Source organism: Macaca fascicularis, chromosome 7 (assembly GCF_037993035.2).
Source record: "Macaca fascicularis isolate 582-1 chromosome 7, T2T-MFA8v1.1".
Classification (NCBI taxonomy): Eukaryota; Metazoa; Chordata; class Mammalia; order Primates; family Cercopithecidae; genus Macaca; species Macaca fascicularis.
The window spans coordinates 6,086,461-6,105,781 of NC_088381.1; the positions used below are offsets into that span (position 1 = coordinate 6,086,461).

Below are 19,321 nucleotides of genomic sequence, written 5' to 3' on the forward strand. Positions count from 1 at the left end.
TTTTATTTTATACAGAAACATTGAGTTATCTCAGGACACAATAAACGTGTGCTTCTCCCATTTTAACAAAGGCTTTTTGAGTAAACAACATCTTAAGCTAAGATGATGCATCTCTAATGATAAAATATCTGGCTTCAAAGCAAGCATGAGGAGGAGAATTATGAGGGGAAGGGAGGCATTTCTGCAAGTTAAAAGTCAAACCTCACAGCTGAATATCCCCTTCCCCTTACTTGGGCCCAGGTGACTCTGAATAGTTATAGCAAATCATCACCTTCCACAGAAAATGGGGGCAGTGCAGCCCTATTTCTTCTCGTTTCATCTGCTGGGAAATCCTGGGCACACCCTAACCCCATATCTCTGAGAGAGGAGCCCGACTCTTGCCTTACCTATCAATGGTACTGAATCAGATGTTGCGGGCATGATCTCAGCCACGAGCAGCATGAAGACAGTGAGAGAGAGTAAGACTGTTATCCCTAAAACATAAACACACAGCGGTTCCTCAGACAAAACAGACAAAAACGCCTCAATTCTATCCAACGAGGGCTCCTAACCTGACACTCAAAGAACGAGGGATGGTGGTGCTGGGGGATGCTGTGGAATGCATGTTTTGGGCGTGTGCATTTTCCAGGGGACATTCTATGCCACTTACCAGAGTCCCAAAGGAGTCTCTTATGGAGACAAGTTTAGGACCCAGAATTTTAAAAGCATCAACACAAACTGAAAAATTTAACTTAGCACAATTATCTCTCATATTTTTTGTAAACTATTATTGAGAAATAGCTTCACGTAGCAGGAAAAAGAAAACATGCAGTCAGGAGACCTGGTTTCAGGCCTTAAGTTTGCTACTCAGCTAGCTATGTGGCCTTAGATATAACATTCAACCTTTCTAAGCCTCATACTCAGAAGACATGGGTTTGGGAATAATTTCTACTATGTGCTACATCTGATGTTTAGTAACTCTTTAAGATATTGAGAAACTCATCCCACCATTCGAAATCTTGGTTTTCTTAGCTTCGTATGGGGGTGATCATAAGAATTACGCTGTGTACTGCAACATACAAATGCAAGCTGATACTAAGCTAAATTGTTCCCTTGATGACCAGTCGCCATCAAGGAACAGGTGGGGTGGCAGGAGGGAAGAAAGCACAGGCTCCTTAAGGCAGATTGGAGCTGGCCCCTCCCCGTGCATCCCCCCCATCCTCTGAGGGTCCTCCAGTATTCTCAGGATCACACAGCCGTCCAGCACGGAGCCCGAGTCAGGGACCTCCGGTGTCCTGGAGCCACCCCGGGCTAGGAGTTCTGTGTGCGATGAGCCAGGTAATCCCCGGGAACCCTGATGGAGTCCTGAGCTGTCTGCTGTGAGCCCTCCAGAGCTGACCTCAGCAGAGGGGCCTCCAGTCTCAGAGACCCGGGTGCTTACCCAGGGAAATCTTCTCCCCGGAATCTGCAGGAAGCAGGAACACCAGCAGGGCAAGGGCAGAGATGAGCACACAGGGGATCAGCAGGTTGAGGCCGTAGTAGAGGGTCCTGCGGCGCATGGTCACTGTGAAGGTGACATCGGGGTAGGGCTCTTTGCAGCACTCATAGAACTTTTCACTCCTCTTGCCGGGAATTCCTCCATAGGGAGGAGGAGAGAAGGAGCCATTGTTAGAATACAATAAATTACCCTGTTTATTTCAATGTGTATACCACACACAAGCATAGCCCTAAAGTTTGCAAAGTGCTAAAAAAAAAAGGGGGGGTGTAATTAGCTTGAATAAAACCTGCTGATTTACTATAGCGTTAAGAGTATTTTAGTGATAGTTGGCCAAATTGGTAGATATTCTTTTGGTGGATTGGAAACACATGATTATAATAATATATTACCAATTTTACAGTTATAAATATAATCATTGTTTTTCTATTTAAAATAATCAAATATAGGTTCCCATCAACTGAAGTTTGCCATTCAACTTGCTTTTAGAAATGGAGTGGATCTGAATAACGTAGAGATATCTATCCTCACACTGCTTTGTTTAAATGCACTCTCACTACAAGTGCCAGTTCCTCTTGGAAAGCATGGCATATCCTAATTGTTTTCTGTTTCTCCTCCTATAGCTCTCACTAAATAATGGAGACTACTGCAAAACTCAATAAATACTCACACCGAAAAGGACAGTGGAAAATCCCAAACTTTTAAAGCCTGCCCAGGAATAGAAAAGCTTTCTTCCAGGCTGTCAGTCTCATGGCTTACCCACTAGGTCCCATTCTCCACTGGGGATATAGCCACTGATATCTGCCTCCTGCATCTGCAGATCCAAGGACCAGCCTCCATAAGACCAGGATCCAAACTTCAGTTTGCAATGCTGCACATCAAAGGGAAACCAGCGCACGTCGATGTAGCAGGAACTCTTGAATATGCCTGTGTGGGTGACGGAAACAGAAGACTGAAACGAAAGCTGATCGAGACGCGCTCAAAATACGCCACAGTTCCTTCAGCCGGTTCCGCCCTCTGCACTGCAGCTAACGCAGTCCAGAGCAAACTGAAGCTGTCTCTTTATTTAATTGCAAAATCTTTAAAACAGAATCTCAGCTCAGCTTCACTGTCTTTTAAAATCCAAACGTAACACTGACATGCTCTGTCAAAAACTGTTTTGTGGGCTTTTTGTGCAAAAAGTTAGCTCTATAATCTTGCATTTACCATGAGCATCTTCAGACTCTAAATAATAAAAGTAAAGAATGCAAAATATCTCAGAGAAGTTGATAACAATGATGATGAGGTTAGAAATAGAATCTAAAAGGTGTGTGGGTGTTGTGTGGGGTGAGGTGGGCATTTTCTTTAGGTTAAAAATTGGAAGAACACATGATTATCGAGAAATATAATCTAGAATTCTGGTTAAAGCTAGAATTTTAACTAAATTCTAGACCAAGAACAGAACAAGCTGGGCACCGTGTCTCATGCCCATAATCCCAGTGACTCAGGACACTGAGGTGGGAGGGTCACTTGAGACTAGGAATTTGAGACCAGACTGGGCAACACAGTGAGACATCTCTAATAAAAAAATTAGCTGGGTGAGGTGGTGCATGTCTGTAGTCCCAGCCAGTCAGGAGGCTAAGGCAGGAGCATTGCCTGAACCCAGGAGTTTGAGGCTAAAGTGAAGCGAGCTATGATCGAGCCCCTGCACTCCAGCCTGGGGAACACACCTAGAATCTGAAAGAAAAAAAGTTAAAAAATAAAAACAAACAGATAAGTTTAAGCTGAAGAGATGGTGCTTGAAGGAAGAGTTTCCACTGAAAAGAGCTATTCCAGGCTAGGACAGGTTGGAAGTGGATTTCCCAGAGGGCCATGGGGAGGAAACCAGAAGAGGCCACTCCAGTTATTTACGCTCATGTGCTCTTCCTGGCCCAGAGGAAGGCTGCATGGCACAAGAAGACAGGCACAGACTCAGTGTCCAGGTGTTCCTGGGGCAGGGCTGGCACTCTGCAAATTGCTGCTACTCAGTTACAGAAAGAATGCATGCAGGAAGGGCCTCCATAGCCTTGCAAAGAAGGACCCCACCCCACAACCGAGTTGGGAAAAGATACACATTCTGTCCCTGAAGTTCCTTTAAGTATGATTTGCGTCCTTACATGAAATGTTTATAGGAATCTGGAATCATCAGACAATCCCCCTCCATTAATGGTTGGATCCCCCCAAAACCCACATTGTCTGCCAGTTAGAAAGCTTTGTAACTTCATGAGTCCATTTCTACGAAATGGCCCGAGACAGAGAATTTCTGAGACAGAAAGCAGATCAGTGGTTGCTGGGAGTAGGAATGGGAATTAACTGCAAACAAGCAAAAGGGATCTTGGTGGGGTGATGGGAATGTTCTAAAACTAGACTGTGGTAATGGTTGCATAATTCTGTAAATATACTAAAAATTGTTGAATCATGTACTTAAAATGCATGATATGTAAATTCTCTCTCAATAAAGCTGTTAAAAAATAAACACATGAAATGGGGGGAAAAGTCATGTTATGATCAAGTCTCTATTTCAAAGCTTGAACTCATTTTTTTCTACCCCTACCCCTCTAACTACAGACAGGGCAGCATCCTGGGACTAGTTCTACATTCCCAGGGAGCAGGCAAGGGGTTTCCAAACCAGGCAGCCCTGGGCCTTTCCTGCCAGTGTAAGGAAGCCCCTCATGGTCACAGGACAGCGTGTCCTGTCCTGACCAGAATCCAGGGACACTGCAGTGGGGACGCAGGCCTGGAGGCCCAGAGGGGGCTGCTGTACTCGGACAGCTCGAGGCTTGCAGTGCTCCTCCTGCAGCTGAAAATAGCCTCAGCCTTCCAAACCACCTGCAGCAGCATATTCTACACTGGTGACTACAAGGGCTAAAATAGCCCTCATAACAGAAGATGCAACGTGCAGGCCTGGTGAGAAAGACCTTGGGAGTGACGGAAGGCTCCCCCACTACCCGCGTCTGCAAGGGTCCTGCTGGTAGGAGGAAATGCCAGGGCTTGCAGGAAAGCGGATGCTTCGAGAAGCCTGAACAGCTGGACTTCTTCAATCTGTTCCAATATTATTGGGAGGTTCACTCGCTCCTTTGTTCATTCAGGGGTAAATGCTAAGGTGAGCAAAGGCTGACTCTGCCCCCGGAGGCTATTCACCTGCTGACAGGGAGGGCAGGTAGACGGCAACCCAGAAGGCAGAGCCAGCCTAGCCGCGGCAGTGCGGTGTGAGTGCGGCCGTGTCTACGTGAGGGTGTGCGGTGTGTAATAGTGTGTAGTATATCAGAGCGCATGAGGTGTGTATGTGGTGTGACACATGTAAATGTGTGAGGCGTGTGTGAGGATGTGGTGTGAGATGTATATGTGTGTAAGTTTAGCTGATGTGTGAGGTGTGTGTGAGTATATGAGTGTGTATGGGTGTGTGCATGTGTGCGTGTGAGCATGTGTAAGTGTGTGAGCATGTGAGCGTGTGTGTGTGTGCATGTGAGCATGAGCGTGTAAGTGTGGTGTGGGTGGTGTGTGTGCAGTGACTGCGAGATGTGCGTGAGTGTGTGTTGTATGTAAGTGAGGTATGTGTGTGGCATGTGAGTGGTGTGAGTAGTGTATCTGGTTTGAATATGCATATGTGAGTGGTGTGCGTGTGAGGGTTGTGAGTCGTGTATGAGTGGTGTGTATGAGGATGTGAGTGGTGTGTGAGTGGTGTGTGTGTGAGGGGTGTGTGTTAGTGGTATGAGTGGTGTGTGTGAGTGGTTTGTGTGTGAGTGGTATGTGTGGAGTGGTGAGTGGTGTGTGTGGGTGGTGCATTTGTGTGAGTGGTGTGTGTGTGGGTGGTATGTGGTGTATGTGACTGGTGTGTGTGTGGTATGTGTGTGAGTGGCATGAGTGGCGTATATGTGTGAATGGTGTGTTTATGAGTGGTGTTATGTGTGGGTGGTCTGTGTGTGGTGTTTGTGTTAGTGTGAGTGGTGTGTGAGTGGCGTATATGTGTGAGTGGTGAGTAGTGTGGGTGGTGTGTGTGAGTGGTGTTAGTGTGTGGGGGTGGTATGTGAGTGGCATGTGTGAGTGGTGTGTGTGAATGATGTGTGTGTAGGTGGTTGTGTGGTGTGAGTGGTGTGTGTGGTGTGAGTAGTGTGTGGGTGGTGTGAGTGGTGTTTGTGTGAGTAGCGTGTGGGGGTGGTATGTGAACGACGTGTGTCAGTGGTCTGAGTGGTATGTGAGTGGTGTGTGTGATGTGTTAGTGTGTAGGTGGTGTGTGGGGTGTTTGTGTGGAGTGTGTGTGTGTGGTATGTGTGTGAGTGGCACGTATGAGTGGTGTGTGTGTGAGTCGTGTGTGAGTGGTGTGAGTACTGAGGTGTGTGCGTGGGAATGGTTGTGTGAGGGGTGAGTGGTGAGTGGTTGTGTGGGTGTTTGTGTTAGTGTGAGTGGTGTGTGTGAACGGTGAGTGGTGTGAGTAGTGTGTGGGTGGTGTGTGTGAGTGGTGTTTGTGTTAGTATGTGGGGGTGGTATGTGAGTGGCGTGTGTGGTGTGTGTGATGCGTGTGTAGGTGGTTGGTGTGAGTGGTGTGTGTGTGTGGTGTGAGTAGTGTGTGGGTGGTGTGAGTGGTGTTTGAGTAGTGTGTGGGGGTGGTATGTGAATGACGTGTGTCAGTGGTGTGAGTGGTGTGTGTATGAGTGATATGTGTTAGTGTGTAGGTGTGTGTGGGGTGTTTGTGTGAGGAGTGTGTGATTGTGAGTAGTGTGTGTGGATGGTGTTTGTGTGAGTGGCATGTATGAGTGGTGTGTATGTGAGTCGTGTGTGAGTGGTGAGTATTGAGGTGTGTGTGGGAATGGTGTGTGTATGAGGGGTGAGTGGTGTGTGAGTGTGAGTGGCTGTGAGTGGTGTGTGTGTGTGAGGGGTGAGTGGTGTGTGAGTGTGTGTGAGTGGCTGTGAGTGGTGTGTGTGTGAGGGGTGAGTGGTGTGTGAGTGGTTGTGAGTGGTGTGTGTGTCATATGTGTGAGTGGTAGTTAGGTGTGGAGGTAATTTCAGGTTGCCTCTGAACAGAAAGTTAAACAGTTGCAGTGTGGGAGATCACCCTGGAATAAACACATTAAAAATCTTCTAAAAGATCAAAAACCCCAGCTTTCATCTCAATATGCTAGCGCGCACTCTGCATGCACCTCCAGGCCATAAACCTATTTCCCTTGCCCTGTGAATCCGACTGAAAAAATGAGTCGGTGAGAAAGAACCAATCCAGGGGGCACTTAGCCTTGGAGGTAGAGAGAGAGGAGAGAGACTGCTGGGAAGAAGACAGTCGCTAGAGAGCTCTCCCTTGAAACCACCAGACCTTGCCTGTAACCTGCATGTGCTCTTCAGTGCACACCCAGGCTCCCGGAACTGTCACATCTCACCCCCAGCAGCTGGACTGCTGCACCTGCCAAGACAGTGAGTCCCGCGGGAAGGAGGATGGCGAGCGGGAACGGGGAAGCAGAGCCTGGACAGGTGGCTTGCAGGCTGGAAGGTGAGGTGGCTACTGCCTGGCAAAGGAGACTTGCTGTGCTTGTACATTGGCTTTAAGGCACACGTGGTGGAAAATAAGGACACATTGGCAAAGACGGCTTGATTGAGACAAAAGAGGACGATGACTTCTGGGGGTAGAAAGCACATAGAAGCACAGAAAAGAGAGAGGAAGTGGTGGGAGTGAGCAGAGGCGAAGCAAAGAGCTGGTCCCCCACACGGGGGACACCGGCCAGACACCCAAACTCGCTTCAATCTTCTAACTGGAAGAGGACAAAGAAAGTGCAGCTTACCTGGAGGCAGGTACTGGCAATGCCCAGAAGAATTCACCAACACGTTGGTGTGGAATGTGGCGTCAAAGCGCTCATCCGCACTAGAAACAGGAAAAGGATGCATGAGCCAGTGCCACCAGGCTGTGGATTTCCCGAAGCCCCGGGGTCTGTCTTCGCTGGTGCAGCAGAGTCCTTGAGAGGGGCCCCTGTCTGTCCTCACAACCCCACACCCCGCCTGAGAGCACCACTGGGGCTGGCCTGGGAGGTCTTCCAGGAGCACAGCTTGGAAGGGGCCAGTGTCTACCCCCATTTCAATTTTCACACTGAACTGTAATTTTTTTCACAATGTATATAAAATCAAGCTCTTAACCAAAATGAAACCTGTAAACAACTTTGGAGAACATCGGCAGATGTGACATTTTCACGATATCTAGAAAAACAGAGGGTGGGTGAGGCACGCTGCCATCCTGTGAGCCTCCTGGGGCAGGGTTTTCACTCGCTGTGTCCAAAGCTCTAGTTCCAGCCTCTTGAAGGGGGCCCACACTTGGTTCATGCCTCACATATATATCTTTTTTTTTTTTTTTTTTGAGACAGAGTCTCGCCCTGTTGCCCAGGCTGGACTGCAGTGGCACGATCTCAGCTCACTGCAAGCTCTGCCTCCTGGGTTCACGCCATCCTCCTGCCTCAGCCTCCCGAGTAGCTGGGACTACAGGTGTACACCGCCACGCCCAGCTAATTTTTTGTATTTTTAGTAGAGACGGGGTTTCACCATGTTAGCCAGGATGGTCTCCATCTCCTGACCTTGTGATCCGCCCGCCTTGGCTTCCCAAAGTGCTGGGATTACAGGTGTGAGCCACCGCGCCTGGCCCACATATATATCTTGAATGACTGAACTGCAGTCGCAGGAGGGAGCTGGACACCACAACCCTACAGGGCTTCCAGCTCCAGTTAGCGATGAAAAGAAGGAAAGTGGGGGAAGACAATAGAAGTGCGAGTTTTAGATGGATGCACCTCTTCCCCTCTCCTTCCCCTGTTCCAGCCTCCTGCGGCCAGGAGCTAACAACTGGGATAAAGGACACACACACACATAGCAGCAACAGCAATTACACCAACAGCCTGTACTAGCCTTGTCTTCTTATATTTTCTGGATTCTGATGTGTTGACATCTGGGGCTTTGCTGACTCTGGAGGGCTCCTGGAGAGATAGTAAACAACTCCGGCCTTTCAAACACAAATCAATCAATCTAGAACCCATACACCCACCCAAACACATCCTTTATCAGGCTGTCACACTGGGGTTGACACCAGTCCTGCTCTCATCACTGCAGGACCAGGTAACACCCAACCAGGAAGAGTCCCTATGCCCCAGGGCCTACTGCAATTATTCTAAGGAGCCAATCCTAAGCCTAAGCCTGCGTGCCCTGCTCCTCCCTTCCTTCCTGCAGAAGCCACAATGAAGGAAGGCCCTTGCTCAGGTTTCCCGTGCCTCCCTGTGTCCCTGCATGTGCTGGGCTGTGCTTCCTTTTTTTTTTTTTTTTTTTTTTTGAGATGGAGTCTCACTCTGTTGCCCAGGCTGGAGTGCAGTGGTGTGATCTCGGCTCACGGCAACCTCTGTCTCCCGGGTTCAAGCAGTTCTCCTGCCTCAGCCTCCTGAGTAGCTGGGATCACAGGTGCACACCACCACTCCCAGCTAATTTTTGTATTTTTAGTAGAGACAGGGTTTCACTATGTTGGTTAGGCTGGTCTCGAACTCCTGGCTTCGTGATCCACCCCCGCCCCCCGCCACTCCCCTTAGCCTCCCAAAGTGCTGGGATTACAGGCATGAGCCACTGCGCCTAGCCTGTGCTTCTGCTTCTAAGGAACTGTGAGTAAAACTGTTTTCCTTTAGGACAGTCACTTCTGTGTCTGAATGTCTCACCATGCCTGATTAAAATCAACCCTGGGTACCCTTAAAACACAGCCCTACTGGTAAAGAAAAATAAACCACCTCAAAAAAAAAAAACACACACACACAGGCAGTTGGTCAAAGTATTAGCACCCCAGAGTAAAGCTTCCCTCATTTTGGCCACCGTGGCCCCTGCAGGAGCTGCCCAGGACTACAGAGCTTCAGGTAGCCTCTCCCATGTCTGAGATTCCCCCAAGGGGAAACTCAGAATCAGACACCGGAGGACAGTCTTCAGCATGCGACACACATGGAGGATACACACCAAAAAAGATCCAAGAAGAATGAGTCAATGAAAAGGAGGAAAAATCACTTCTTAAAAAAGTAATGTCCTCACAAAATTCAAGAGGATATAGCCATTAGAAAAACAGAAAAATGGCAATTAAAGGTATAATTTATGAAATAACTTTTTACGAGTGGGTGGGAGGTTTGGATGATGGAAATCACAGAGATCAAATGTAACACAGAAAGAAGACGGCATAGAGGACAAGGCCGGGGGAACTCGCCTCACCCACAGAAGCTCCATCAGGGAGAGTGGGAGGGAGAAAATTACTCAAGAAATAACACGAAGACACTTCTCACAGCAGGAAAACCACCCAAGCATGAAGGCAGAAACGGGTTTCTAAGAACACTAAGGCCTTCAAGAGCTTGTTCCCAACATATATTTCCTTGGTCAGCTTTGGAACAATGAGAGTGAAAACTGAGAAAGAAGAAATACACTTTTAGACTAAACCTGGAGATCAATAAAAGAGATTTAGAGGATGACTTGAGCAGGAGACCTAGAAAAAGGTGGGTCCAAATCCTGGCAAGATGTTAAGGTAGTGAGGACAGAATCAAATGGGTTCAGAGCAAGACAGAGGAGATATAATGAGCTGAAAAACATCACGGACTTGATTGAGGACACAGTTTAAAAAATTCTTGTAATAAGAAAAAAGGCAACTGGAAACTCTAGGAAAAGATTAATAACTGTACAAGGAAGCCATGATTTGAATATGAAACAAGAAAAACGTGATGAAGTTTAAGGGAAGGAAGAAAGGGGGAGAAGTGGGGAACTGGGGAGAGTGAGAGAAAAGAGAGAGGGAGAGAAGGCAGGAGCCAAGCTGTCACGAAAGGACACATCCCCCCCGCACTTCCAAACACACATAGGGAAAGAGACAGCAGGAGGTAGGATCAAGATGTAAATATTCTTTGCTCGACCGTTGTCTGTATCTGACTGTTAATGAGTCACATTATAAACAGTGATTGGGCACAAAATAGCTGAAAATGTGGACCTTCACAACCTCACTCTGGATAGTATCACGATCTTCAAGCTAGATTCTCTGGAGCCCTCAGATCCTACAGAGGCGCCTCAAGGTTTCTGAAAATATTCACCTTCAATATTTTAGTGCCTTTGCATTTGAAAATGGTAATAAATGTCACACACTCAAATGACTATTAACAAAATTTTAACTCTTAGAGACTACCATTGTGTTAATTTATGTGTCCTGTTTAACTTCTTTTTGCATGGAAGTTAAACTAAAGCCTCTCTGGCCATGAATGTGTATGCATTTGAATCTCTTATAAAGGAGTCACCAAATGAGATTTCAGCTTTGCATTGCTCTTTTAAAAAATTAAAGTCTGTGCTTCCAATTACATGGCATCTAAGCTGTAGCAGACGTGGGATGCGTTCCCCCATCAATCACCCTCGGGAGCAGCAAAACAGAAAGCATGGTCTACAGGCTGTGCACAGTGGCCCATGCCTATAATATTAGCACTTTGGAAGGCCCAGAGGGGAGGATCATTTGAAGCCAGGAGTTTGGGACCAGCCTGGGCAACAAAGCAAGACCCCATCTCTACAAAAACAAAACATAAAATTAATCAGTGCGGTGACATGAGCATAAGTTTCAGCTACTCAGGAGGCTGAGGCAGGAAGATTAGCTGAGCCCAGGAGTTTGAGGCTGCAGTGAGCTATGTCTGCATCTCTGCACTCCAGCCTAGGAGACAGAGTGAGACCCTGTCTCTAATAAAATAAAATAAACACATAAATAAATATTTTTGAAAGAAAAATACATTAAAAGTTAAGAATAGTGTGGTTTGATGCATGTTATGGGGAACAAAGTTTTGCTTATTTTAAGCTTGGCTTTCTTCCTGTCTGATTTTCATATTTATAATCAAGACTGAGCATCTGTTAGATCAGTGATTCAACTCTGAAAAAAAAAAAAAAGTTCCTACAAGCCTTTCTTTCAAGCATTTGGATCAATGTAATTGAAGAGACTCTTGAGATCACAAGGCAAATAGGTAAAAACAAGATAAAAAAACTGTTGCTATTAGCAACAGCTTACCTGTGACTCAGTGATTTGTGACTCAGTGATTTCTGAATGTTGTTCATCCAAACAGAATATTGAGCTACATGAAATTGTAACACATAAATGTTATCAAAATCCAAATCTTAATACCCATGATGGTAGTTTTACGCTTCTTTCCCATAGGCAAATTGATTTTATAAGTACATAGTATAAAAGTAAACTCTTGTAATGGATTTGTGCTAATACTACTTTCTCTGTTCTGAGCATCAGGGGTGGAGATAAGATGGGTTTGAAGAAGGGCCCTGTTGCTGAAAATTGAGTTCGAAAACAGCGATCTGAGGTGGGAAATGAAGAACCTCAGAAATGTGAGTGGCTAGAACCCCTACAAGGACCTCAGTGGCCACAACACTGGCACAGCTTCCCCGGGGATGCCGGACGGATGCCAGCCAACAGTGACCCCATCACCAGTGCAGGGCAGCCCTGTGCTGGCAAACATCCAGAACCGTGGAAAGAGGGGTGGGGCTGCAGGGTTTCATTTGTCTCCTCACTCCTCTTCTGTGTGTATTTAAACCGTTCTGTATTAAATAGTCTGAAAAAGGTCAAATATATTCTTTTTTTCGACTACTGGGGGAGACAGTACATCCGCGATTTGTGAGGATGCCGGCCTGTGGCCTCCCCGTCCTTGCAGGAGCTGCCTTTATCTGGCTGCCTTTGTCCTCCCACAGCCAGCAATGACTGGGGCTCGCTCTTGGTGTGAGGAGAGCTCTGAGCCCTACCCCCACCATGGAGGGGGCGACTGGGGCAAATTTAACTCAAACATGTAGGATGCAAGCTACATGTCCTTCGTGGGGGTAGGAGGAGGAGAGGTGTCTGCCTAGGATCTAAAGGATAGGCAGAGCTCCCAAAGATGGAAACAGATGTGGACAGGCCCCTGGCGGAGGGCATGGTGGGATCACACACTTGGAGATAAACCAGATCGAAGGAGGCTCCAGGAAGGTCTGGCTTGCCTGGATCATGGTGCTTGCTTGCACCATGTTACCCTAAGCAGTGAAGCTGAAAGAGGGCTTGGGAGCAAACCACTGCTTGGCCCCCCAGGCAGGACTCAGGAGCCTAATCCTTATGGGATTCCAAGTTGTGCTTTCAGACATCAATGGCAGTATAGGCAGGGGGAGCCCATGGGGCACAGGTGGACCCTGTGGGTCTGAGATCACACCCTTCCTTCCTCCACATGCCCTGGAGTCCTCACACACTGGTGCCTGGTCTCATCCCTGCAGAGCTGCTGGCCCTGGAACAAGAGCCCTCTGATCCTAGGCTCAGCCTCCTGCCTCAGTCAACTCTGTAGCATTGACCTCTACTGCTAAGCACGGGAGGCCTCAACCCTAAGCTGGAAAAGAAGGGAGTGACTGTGCCTCCACAGAGAAGGAACCTTGAGAGAAAAAGCCAAGGGCCCAGCCATCAAAGAAGCCCAGCAAGACCAATTCCCAATAGGGCATGTGTTCACCAGAATGAGCCTCTGCATTAAGGGAAAGATGAAGAATAATAAAATAACAACAAGAAGAAGAAATCCAGGCACTCTGTCCTGCTGCAAAGAAAACGCTACGCATGGGTTCAGGATGACCCTAAATAGTAAGGTCTTATGTGAAATCAATCCTATTCCTTCTGAGTTCTCAGCAACCTTGAAAGACTGAGAGAGAGAAGGGCAGGAGAGATGAAGATGAAATCTATTCAAAAAGGAAGGGAGGATGAAGGATGATGCTCATCTATCTGATCTAAGGTGTCATTTACTTTAAATCTCTCAAGAAAGGGGAAAAAGTTGCCAATTCCCCAATTCCATGTGAAGACAACCACTGACGGAAGCGATACCCAGACTGCAGAGGGAGAGCACGGCTGTTGAGAATGGGTGAATTTTCTGCATAGAAGACAGAGGGAGAGACACACTCTGTCCTAAATCTGTTGATTTAGTTCTATATTTTATTCTAAAATGTTGAGGGTCTGCAGCCAGCAAATGTGGCCCATCATAGTCCATCACCAAAAAAGTCTTGAGTAGAATCCAACTTTTATGGTCATTTCTACCTGCCAGAGATTCCAGGAAGCAGAATTCTGAAGTACCAGAAGGAGGCTTCCAGAAAAATGCATTCCAGAATATTTCCTTTTATTAAAAAGAAAATATTTACTTGTTTATGTTATTTGTATTTGTTTATTTATTTATTTTGAGACAGGGTTGTGCTCTGTCGCCCAGGCTGGAGTGCAGGGGTGCGATCATGGCTCACTCGAGCCTCAAACTCTTGGGCTCAAGCCATCCTCCTGCTCAGTCTCCTGGTAGCTGGGACTGCAGGCATGTGCTACCTTTTCATATTTTGATTTTTATTTTAGATTCAGGATGTACATGTACAGGTTTGTCACATGGGTATATCAAATGTGATGCTGCGGTTTAGGGTATAATTGATTCCATCACCCAGGCAGTGGGCAGAGTATCCAGTAGTTTTCCAACCCTGGCCCCCTTCTCCCTTCCTTTCATGGTAGTCTCCAGTGTCCGTTGTTGCCATCTTTATGTCACGAGTACCCAATGTTTAGCTCCCACTCAGGAATCTTTTCTTTACCTGCTAGTTTGCATATTAAATTCAATGTAACATGGGATATTATAACAACCAGATATGGCAAAAGATGGATTACAACAATGCTATAAATAACACAGGATAAGATTAACACAGCAGATATCCAGTTTCTGGACTCCCTAGTTTTGTTCCTTGGGTTACATGTCTATCCCTGACCCAGCAAAACATCATCTTAATCCTTACAGCATTATGAAAGTGTTGCATTTGGCATAGAAAGTCCCTCAACTTGGTGCTTTTTCTTTAAAATTGTCTTACTTTACTATTCTTGCTCATTACTGACCCCTTGCTCAACATTGTAAATTTTAAATGTACTTGTACAGTCTCATGAAGTCCCTGCTGAGACTTTAGTTGGAATCACATTACATTTAGTTAGAATCACATTAATCACATTCAATTTATTTTGGAAAAACCTGGCATCTTTATGGTATTGAGTTTTCCCAGGCATATATGTGATACAACTCAACATATGTTGGTCTTTCTTAAACTTATTTTTTGGTACTCGTTAACACCTGCAGATATTGAAAATAAAATTTGTGAAATGACATTTTCTAACTGTCTATTGTAGGAAGATAGAAACACATCTGATACTTTGGTAGATCTTGTTTTGTATCAGATATATTTTTTCTAGACAGTCTCTAGGGATTTTCTATGTAAAAAGACATGATATGGCCTATAAATGATAATAGGTTTATTCCTTTCTTATTCATATTTTATTATTTTACTGGTATTACTATTGAAATTCATATAGTCACTAAGATATTTTTAAAGAGTGATGACACTGATATTCTTATTTTATTCTACATTTAGAAACTTCTAATGTTTCAGCATTAAGTGAGACCCGATGTCAAGTTAGGGGAAACTTCTTCCAATTACAAATGGGTTTTAAATAACATCAACTGATTTTTCTCCAACTTATCAGAATGATCATTTATTTTTTTCTGCCTCATTCTTTTAATAGAATGAATTATATTAATGGACTTTCTGAAAGTTAACCACTCCTAATAGAAGCCTACACTTGTTAGGATTTATTTTTAAACTATTGCTAGATTTTGGTATGCTGATATTTCAGTTAAGACTTATACATAGGGGTTGCTACCAAGACAGCCGAATAGGAAGAGCTCCGGTCTGCAGCTCCCAGTGAGACTGATGCAGAAGACGGGTGATTGCTGCATTTCCAACTAGGTACCTGGTTCATCTCAGTGGGACTGGTTGGACAGTGGGTGCAGCCCACAGAGGGCAAGCCGAAGCAGGGTGGGGTGTCGCCTCACCCAGGAAGAGCAAGGGGTCAGGGGATTTCCCTTTCCTAGCCAAGGGAAGCTGTAACAGACTGTACCTGGAAAAACAGTATACTCCCACCCAGATGCTGCACTTTTTGACAGTCTTAGCAACCAGCAGACCAGGAGATTCCCTCCTGTGCCTGGCCCGGTGGGTCCCACACCCACAGAGCTCTGCTCACTGCTAGCGCAGCAGTCTGTGATCGATCTGCAAGTCTACAGCCTGGTGGGAGGGAGGGGTGTCTGCCACTGCTGAGGCTTGATTAGGTAAACAAAGCAGCTGGGAAGCTCGAACTGGGTGCAGCCCACTGCAGCTCAGCAAGGTCTACTGCCTCTATGGACTCCACCTCCGTGGGCAGGGCATGGCTGAACAAAAGGCAGCAGACAACTTCTGCAGACTTAAACGTCTCTGTCTGACACCTCTGAAGAGAGCTGTGGTTCTCCCAGCATGGCATTCGAGCTGAGAATGGACAGACTGCCTCCTCAAGTGGGTCCCTGACCCCTGTATAGCCTGACTGGGAGACATCTCCCAGTAGGGGCCGACAGACACCTCATACAGGCAGGTGCCTCTGTTGGACGAAGCTTCAAGAGGAAAGATCAGGCAGCAATATTTGCTGTTCTGCAGCCTCTGCTGGTGATACCCAGGCAAACAGGGTCTGGAGTGGATCTCCAGCAAACTCCAGCAGACCTGGAGCTAAGGGGCCTTACTCTAAAAAGGAAAACTAACAAACAGAAAGGAATAGCATCAACATCAACAAAAGGGACATCTACACCAAAACCCCATCTGTAGATCACCAACATCAAAGACCAAAGGTAGATAAAACCACAAAGATGAGGAGAAACCAGAGCAGAAAATTTGAAAATTCCAAAAACCAGAGTGCCTCTTCTCCAAAGGATTGCAGCTCCTCACCAGCAATGGAACAAAACTGGATGGAGAATGACTTTGACGAGTAGACAGAAGTAGGCTTCAGAAGGTCAATAATAACAAACTTCTCTGAGCTAAAGGAGTATGTTTGAACCCATCACAAGGAAGCTAAACACCTTGAAAAAAGGTTAGATGAATGGCTAAACCAGAATAAACAGTGTAGAGAAGACCTGAAATGACCTGATGGAGCTGAAAACTACAGCATGAGAACTTCATGACACATGCACAAGCTTCAATAGCCGATTCAATCAAGTGGAAGAAAGGATATCAGTGTTTGAAGATCAAATTAATGAAATAAAGTGAGAAGGCAAGATGAGAGAAAAAATAGTAAAATGAAACGAACAAAGCCTCCAAGAAACACGGGACTATGTGAAAAGGCCAAATCTATGTTTGATTGGTGTACTTGAAAGTGATAGTGAGAATGGAACCAAGTTGGAAAACACCCTTCAGGATATTACCCAGGAGAACTTCCCCAATCTAGCAAGGCAGGTCAACATTCAAATTCAGGAAATACAGAGAACACCATAAGGATACTCCTCGAGAAGAGCAACCCCAAGACACATAATTGTCAGATTCACCAAGGTTGAAATAAAGGGAAAAAATGTTAATGGCAGCCAGAGAGAAAAGTCAGGTTACCCACAAAGGTAAGCCCATCAGATCTCTTGGCAGAAACCCTACAAGCCAGAAGAAAGTGGGGGCCAATATTCAACATTCTTAAAGAATTTTCAACCCAGAATTTCATATCTAGCCAAACTAAGCTTTATAAGTGAAGGAGAAATACAATCCTTTATAGACAAGCAAATGCTGAGAGATTGTGTCACCACCAGGCCTGCCTTACAAGAGCTCCTGAAGGAAGCACTAAACATGGAAAGGAACAACTGGTACTAACCACTGCAAAACCATGCCAAATGGTAAAGACCATTGATGCTATGAAGAAACTGCATCAATTAACAGGCAAAATAACCAGCTAACATCATAATGACAGGATCAAATTCACACATAACAATATTAACCTTAAACGCAAATGGGCTAAATGCTCCCTCCAATTAAAAGACACAGACTGGAATATTGGATAAAGAGTCAAGACCCATCAGTGTGCTATATTCAGGAGACCCCTCTCACATGCAGACACACACATAGGCTCAAAATAAACGGACGGAGGAAGATCTACCAAGCAAATGGAAAGCAAGAAAAAGCAGGGGTTGTAATCCTAGTCTCTGATAAAACAGACTTTAAACCAACAAATATCAAAAGAGACAAAGAAGGCCATTATATAATGGTAAATGGATCAATTCAACAAGAACTAACTATTCTAAATATATATATGCACCCAATACAGGAGCACCCAGATTCATAAAGCAAGTCCTTAGAGACCTACAAAGAGACTTAGACTCCCACACAATAGTAATGGGAGACTTTAACACCCCACTGTCAATATTAGATCAACGAGACATAAGGTTAACAAGAATACACAGGATTTGAACTCAGCTCTGCACCAAGTGAACCTAATAGGCATCTACAAAACTCTCCACCCCAAATCAACAGAATATACATTCTTCTCAGCACCACATTGCACTTATTCTAAAATTGACCAGATAATTGGAAGTAAAACACTCCTCAGCAAATGTAAAAGAACAGAAATCATAACAAACTGTCTGTTAGACCACAGTGCAATCAAATTAGAACTCAGGATTAAGAAACTCACTCAAGGCTGGGCGCGGTGGCTCAAGCCTGTAATCCCAGCACTTTGGGAGGCCGAGGCGGGCTGATCACAAGGTCAGGAGATTGAAACCAGCCTGGCTAACACGGTGAAACCCCATCTCTACTAAAAATACAAAAAATTAGCCGGGCGTGGTGGTGGGCGCCTGTAGTCCCAGCTACTCCCGAGGCTGAGGCAGGAGAATGACATGAATCCAGGAGGCAGAGCTTGCAGTGAGCCGAGATCACACTACTGCACTCCAGCCTGGGTGATGGAGCGAGACTCCGTCTAAAAAAAAGAAACTCACTCAAAACTGCACAACTGCATGGCAACTGAACAATGGGCTCCTGAATGAGTACTGGGTAAATAACGAAATGAAGGCAGAAATAAAGATGTTCTTTGACACCAATGAGAACAAAGTCACAACATACCAGAATCTCTGGGACACATTTAAAGCAGTGTGTAGAGGGAAATTTGTAGCACTAAATGCCCACAAGAGAAAGCAAGAAAGATCTAAAATTGACACCTTAACCTCACAATTAAAAGAACTAGAGAATCAAAAGCAAACAAATTCAAAAGCTAGCTGAAGGCAAGAAATAACTAATATCAGAGCAGAACTGGAGGAGATAGAGACATAAAAAACCCTCCAAAAAATCAATGAATCCATGAGCTGATTTTTTTGTAAAGATCAACAAAATTGATAGACCGCTAGCAAGACTAATAAAGAAGAGAAGAGAGAAGAATCAAATAGATGCAATAAAAAATGATAAAGGGGATATCAACACTGATCCCACAGAAATACAAAATACTGTCAGAGAATACTATAAACACCTCTATGCAAATAAACTAGAAAATCTAGAAGAAATGAATAAATTCCTGGACTCATACATCCTTCCAAGACTAAACCAGGAAGAAGTTAAATCTCTGAATAGACTAACAACAGGTTCTGAAATTGAGGCAATAATTAATAGCCTACCAACCCAAAAAAGTCCAGGACCAGACTTTTTCACAGCCGAATTCTGCCAGAGGTACAAAGAGGAGCTGGTACCATTCTTTCTGAAAATATTCCAATCAACAGAAAAAGAGGAAATCCTCTCTAACTCATTTTATGAGGCCAACATCATCCTGATACCAAAGCCTGGCAGAGACACAACAAAAAAAGAGAATTTTAGACCAATATCCCTGATGAACATCGATGTGGAAATCCTCAATAAAATACTGGCAAACCGAATCCAGCAGCACATCAAAAAGCTTATCCACCACAATCAAGTGGGCTTCATCCCTGGGATGCAAGGCTGGTTCAACATACGCAAATCAATAAATGTAATCCATCACATAAACAG

General features: G+C 45.3%; 1 protein-coding gene across 11 annotated transcripts in view; it reads right to left on the reverse strand.

Moving 5' to 3' along the window:
* CHRNA7 (cholinergic receptor nicotinic alpha 7 subunit) overlaps positions 1-19,321 on the reverse strand; it is a 144,931-nt gene that overhangs the window by 12,242 nt on the left and 113,368 nt on the right. For 5 of the 11 annotated variants that reach the window (XR_006699262.3, XM_065547656.2, XM_073995369.1 and 2 more), the window contains 4 exons: positions 7,261-7,340; positions 2,234-2,401; positions 1,421-1,615; positions 387-473 (listed from right to left, as the gene is read on the reverse strand). Coding sequence is in view for 8 of the 11 variants with exons in the window: in XM_065547656.2 (XP_065403728.1) it covers positions 387-473; positions 1,421-1,615; positions 2,234-2,401; positions 7,261-7,340 (530 nt within the window). In the remaining 3 variants the exon portion in view is untranslated. The remainder of the gene's footprint in view (positions 1-386; positions 474-1,420; positions 1,616-2,233; positions 2,402-7,260; positions 7,341-19,321) is intronic. The other 6 variants (XR_012414711.1, XR_012414709.1, XM_073995371.1 and 3 more) reach the window with 2 other exon arrangements.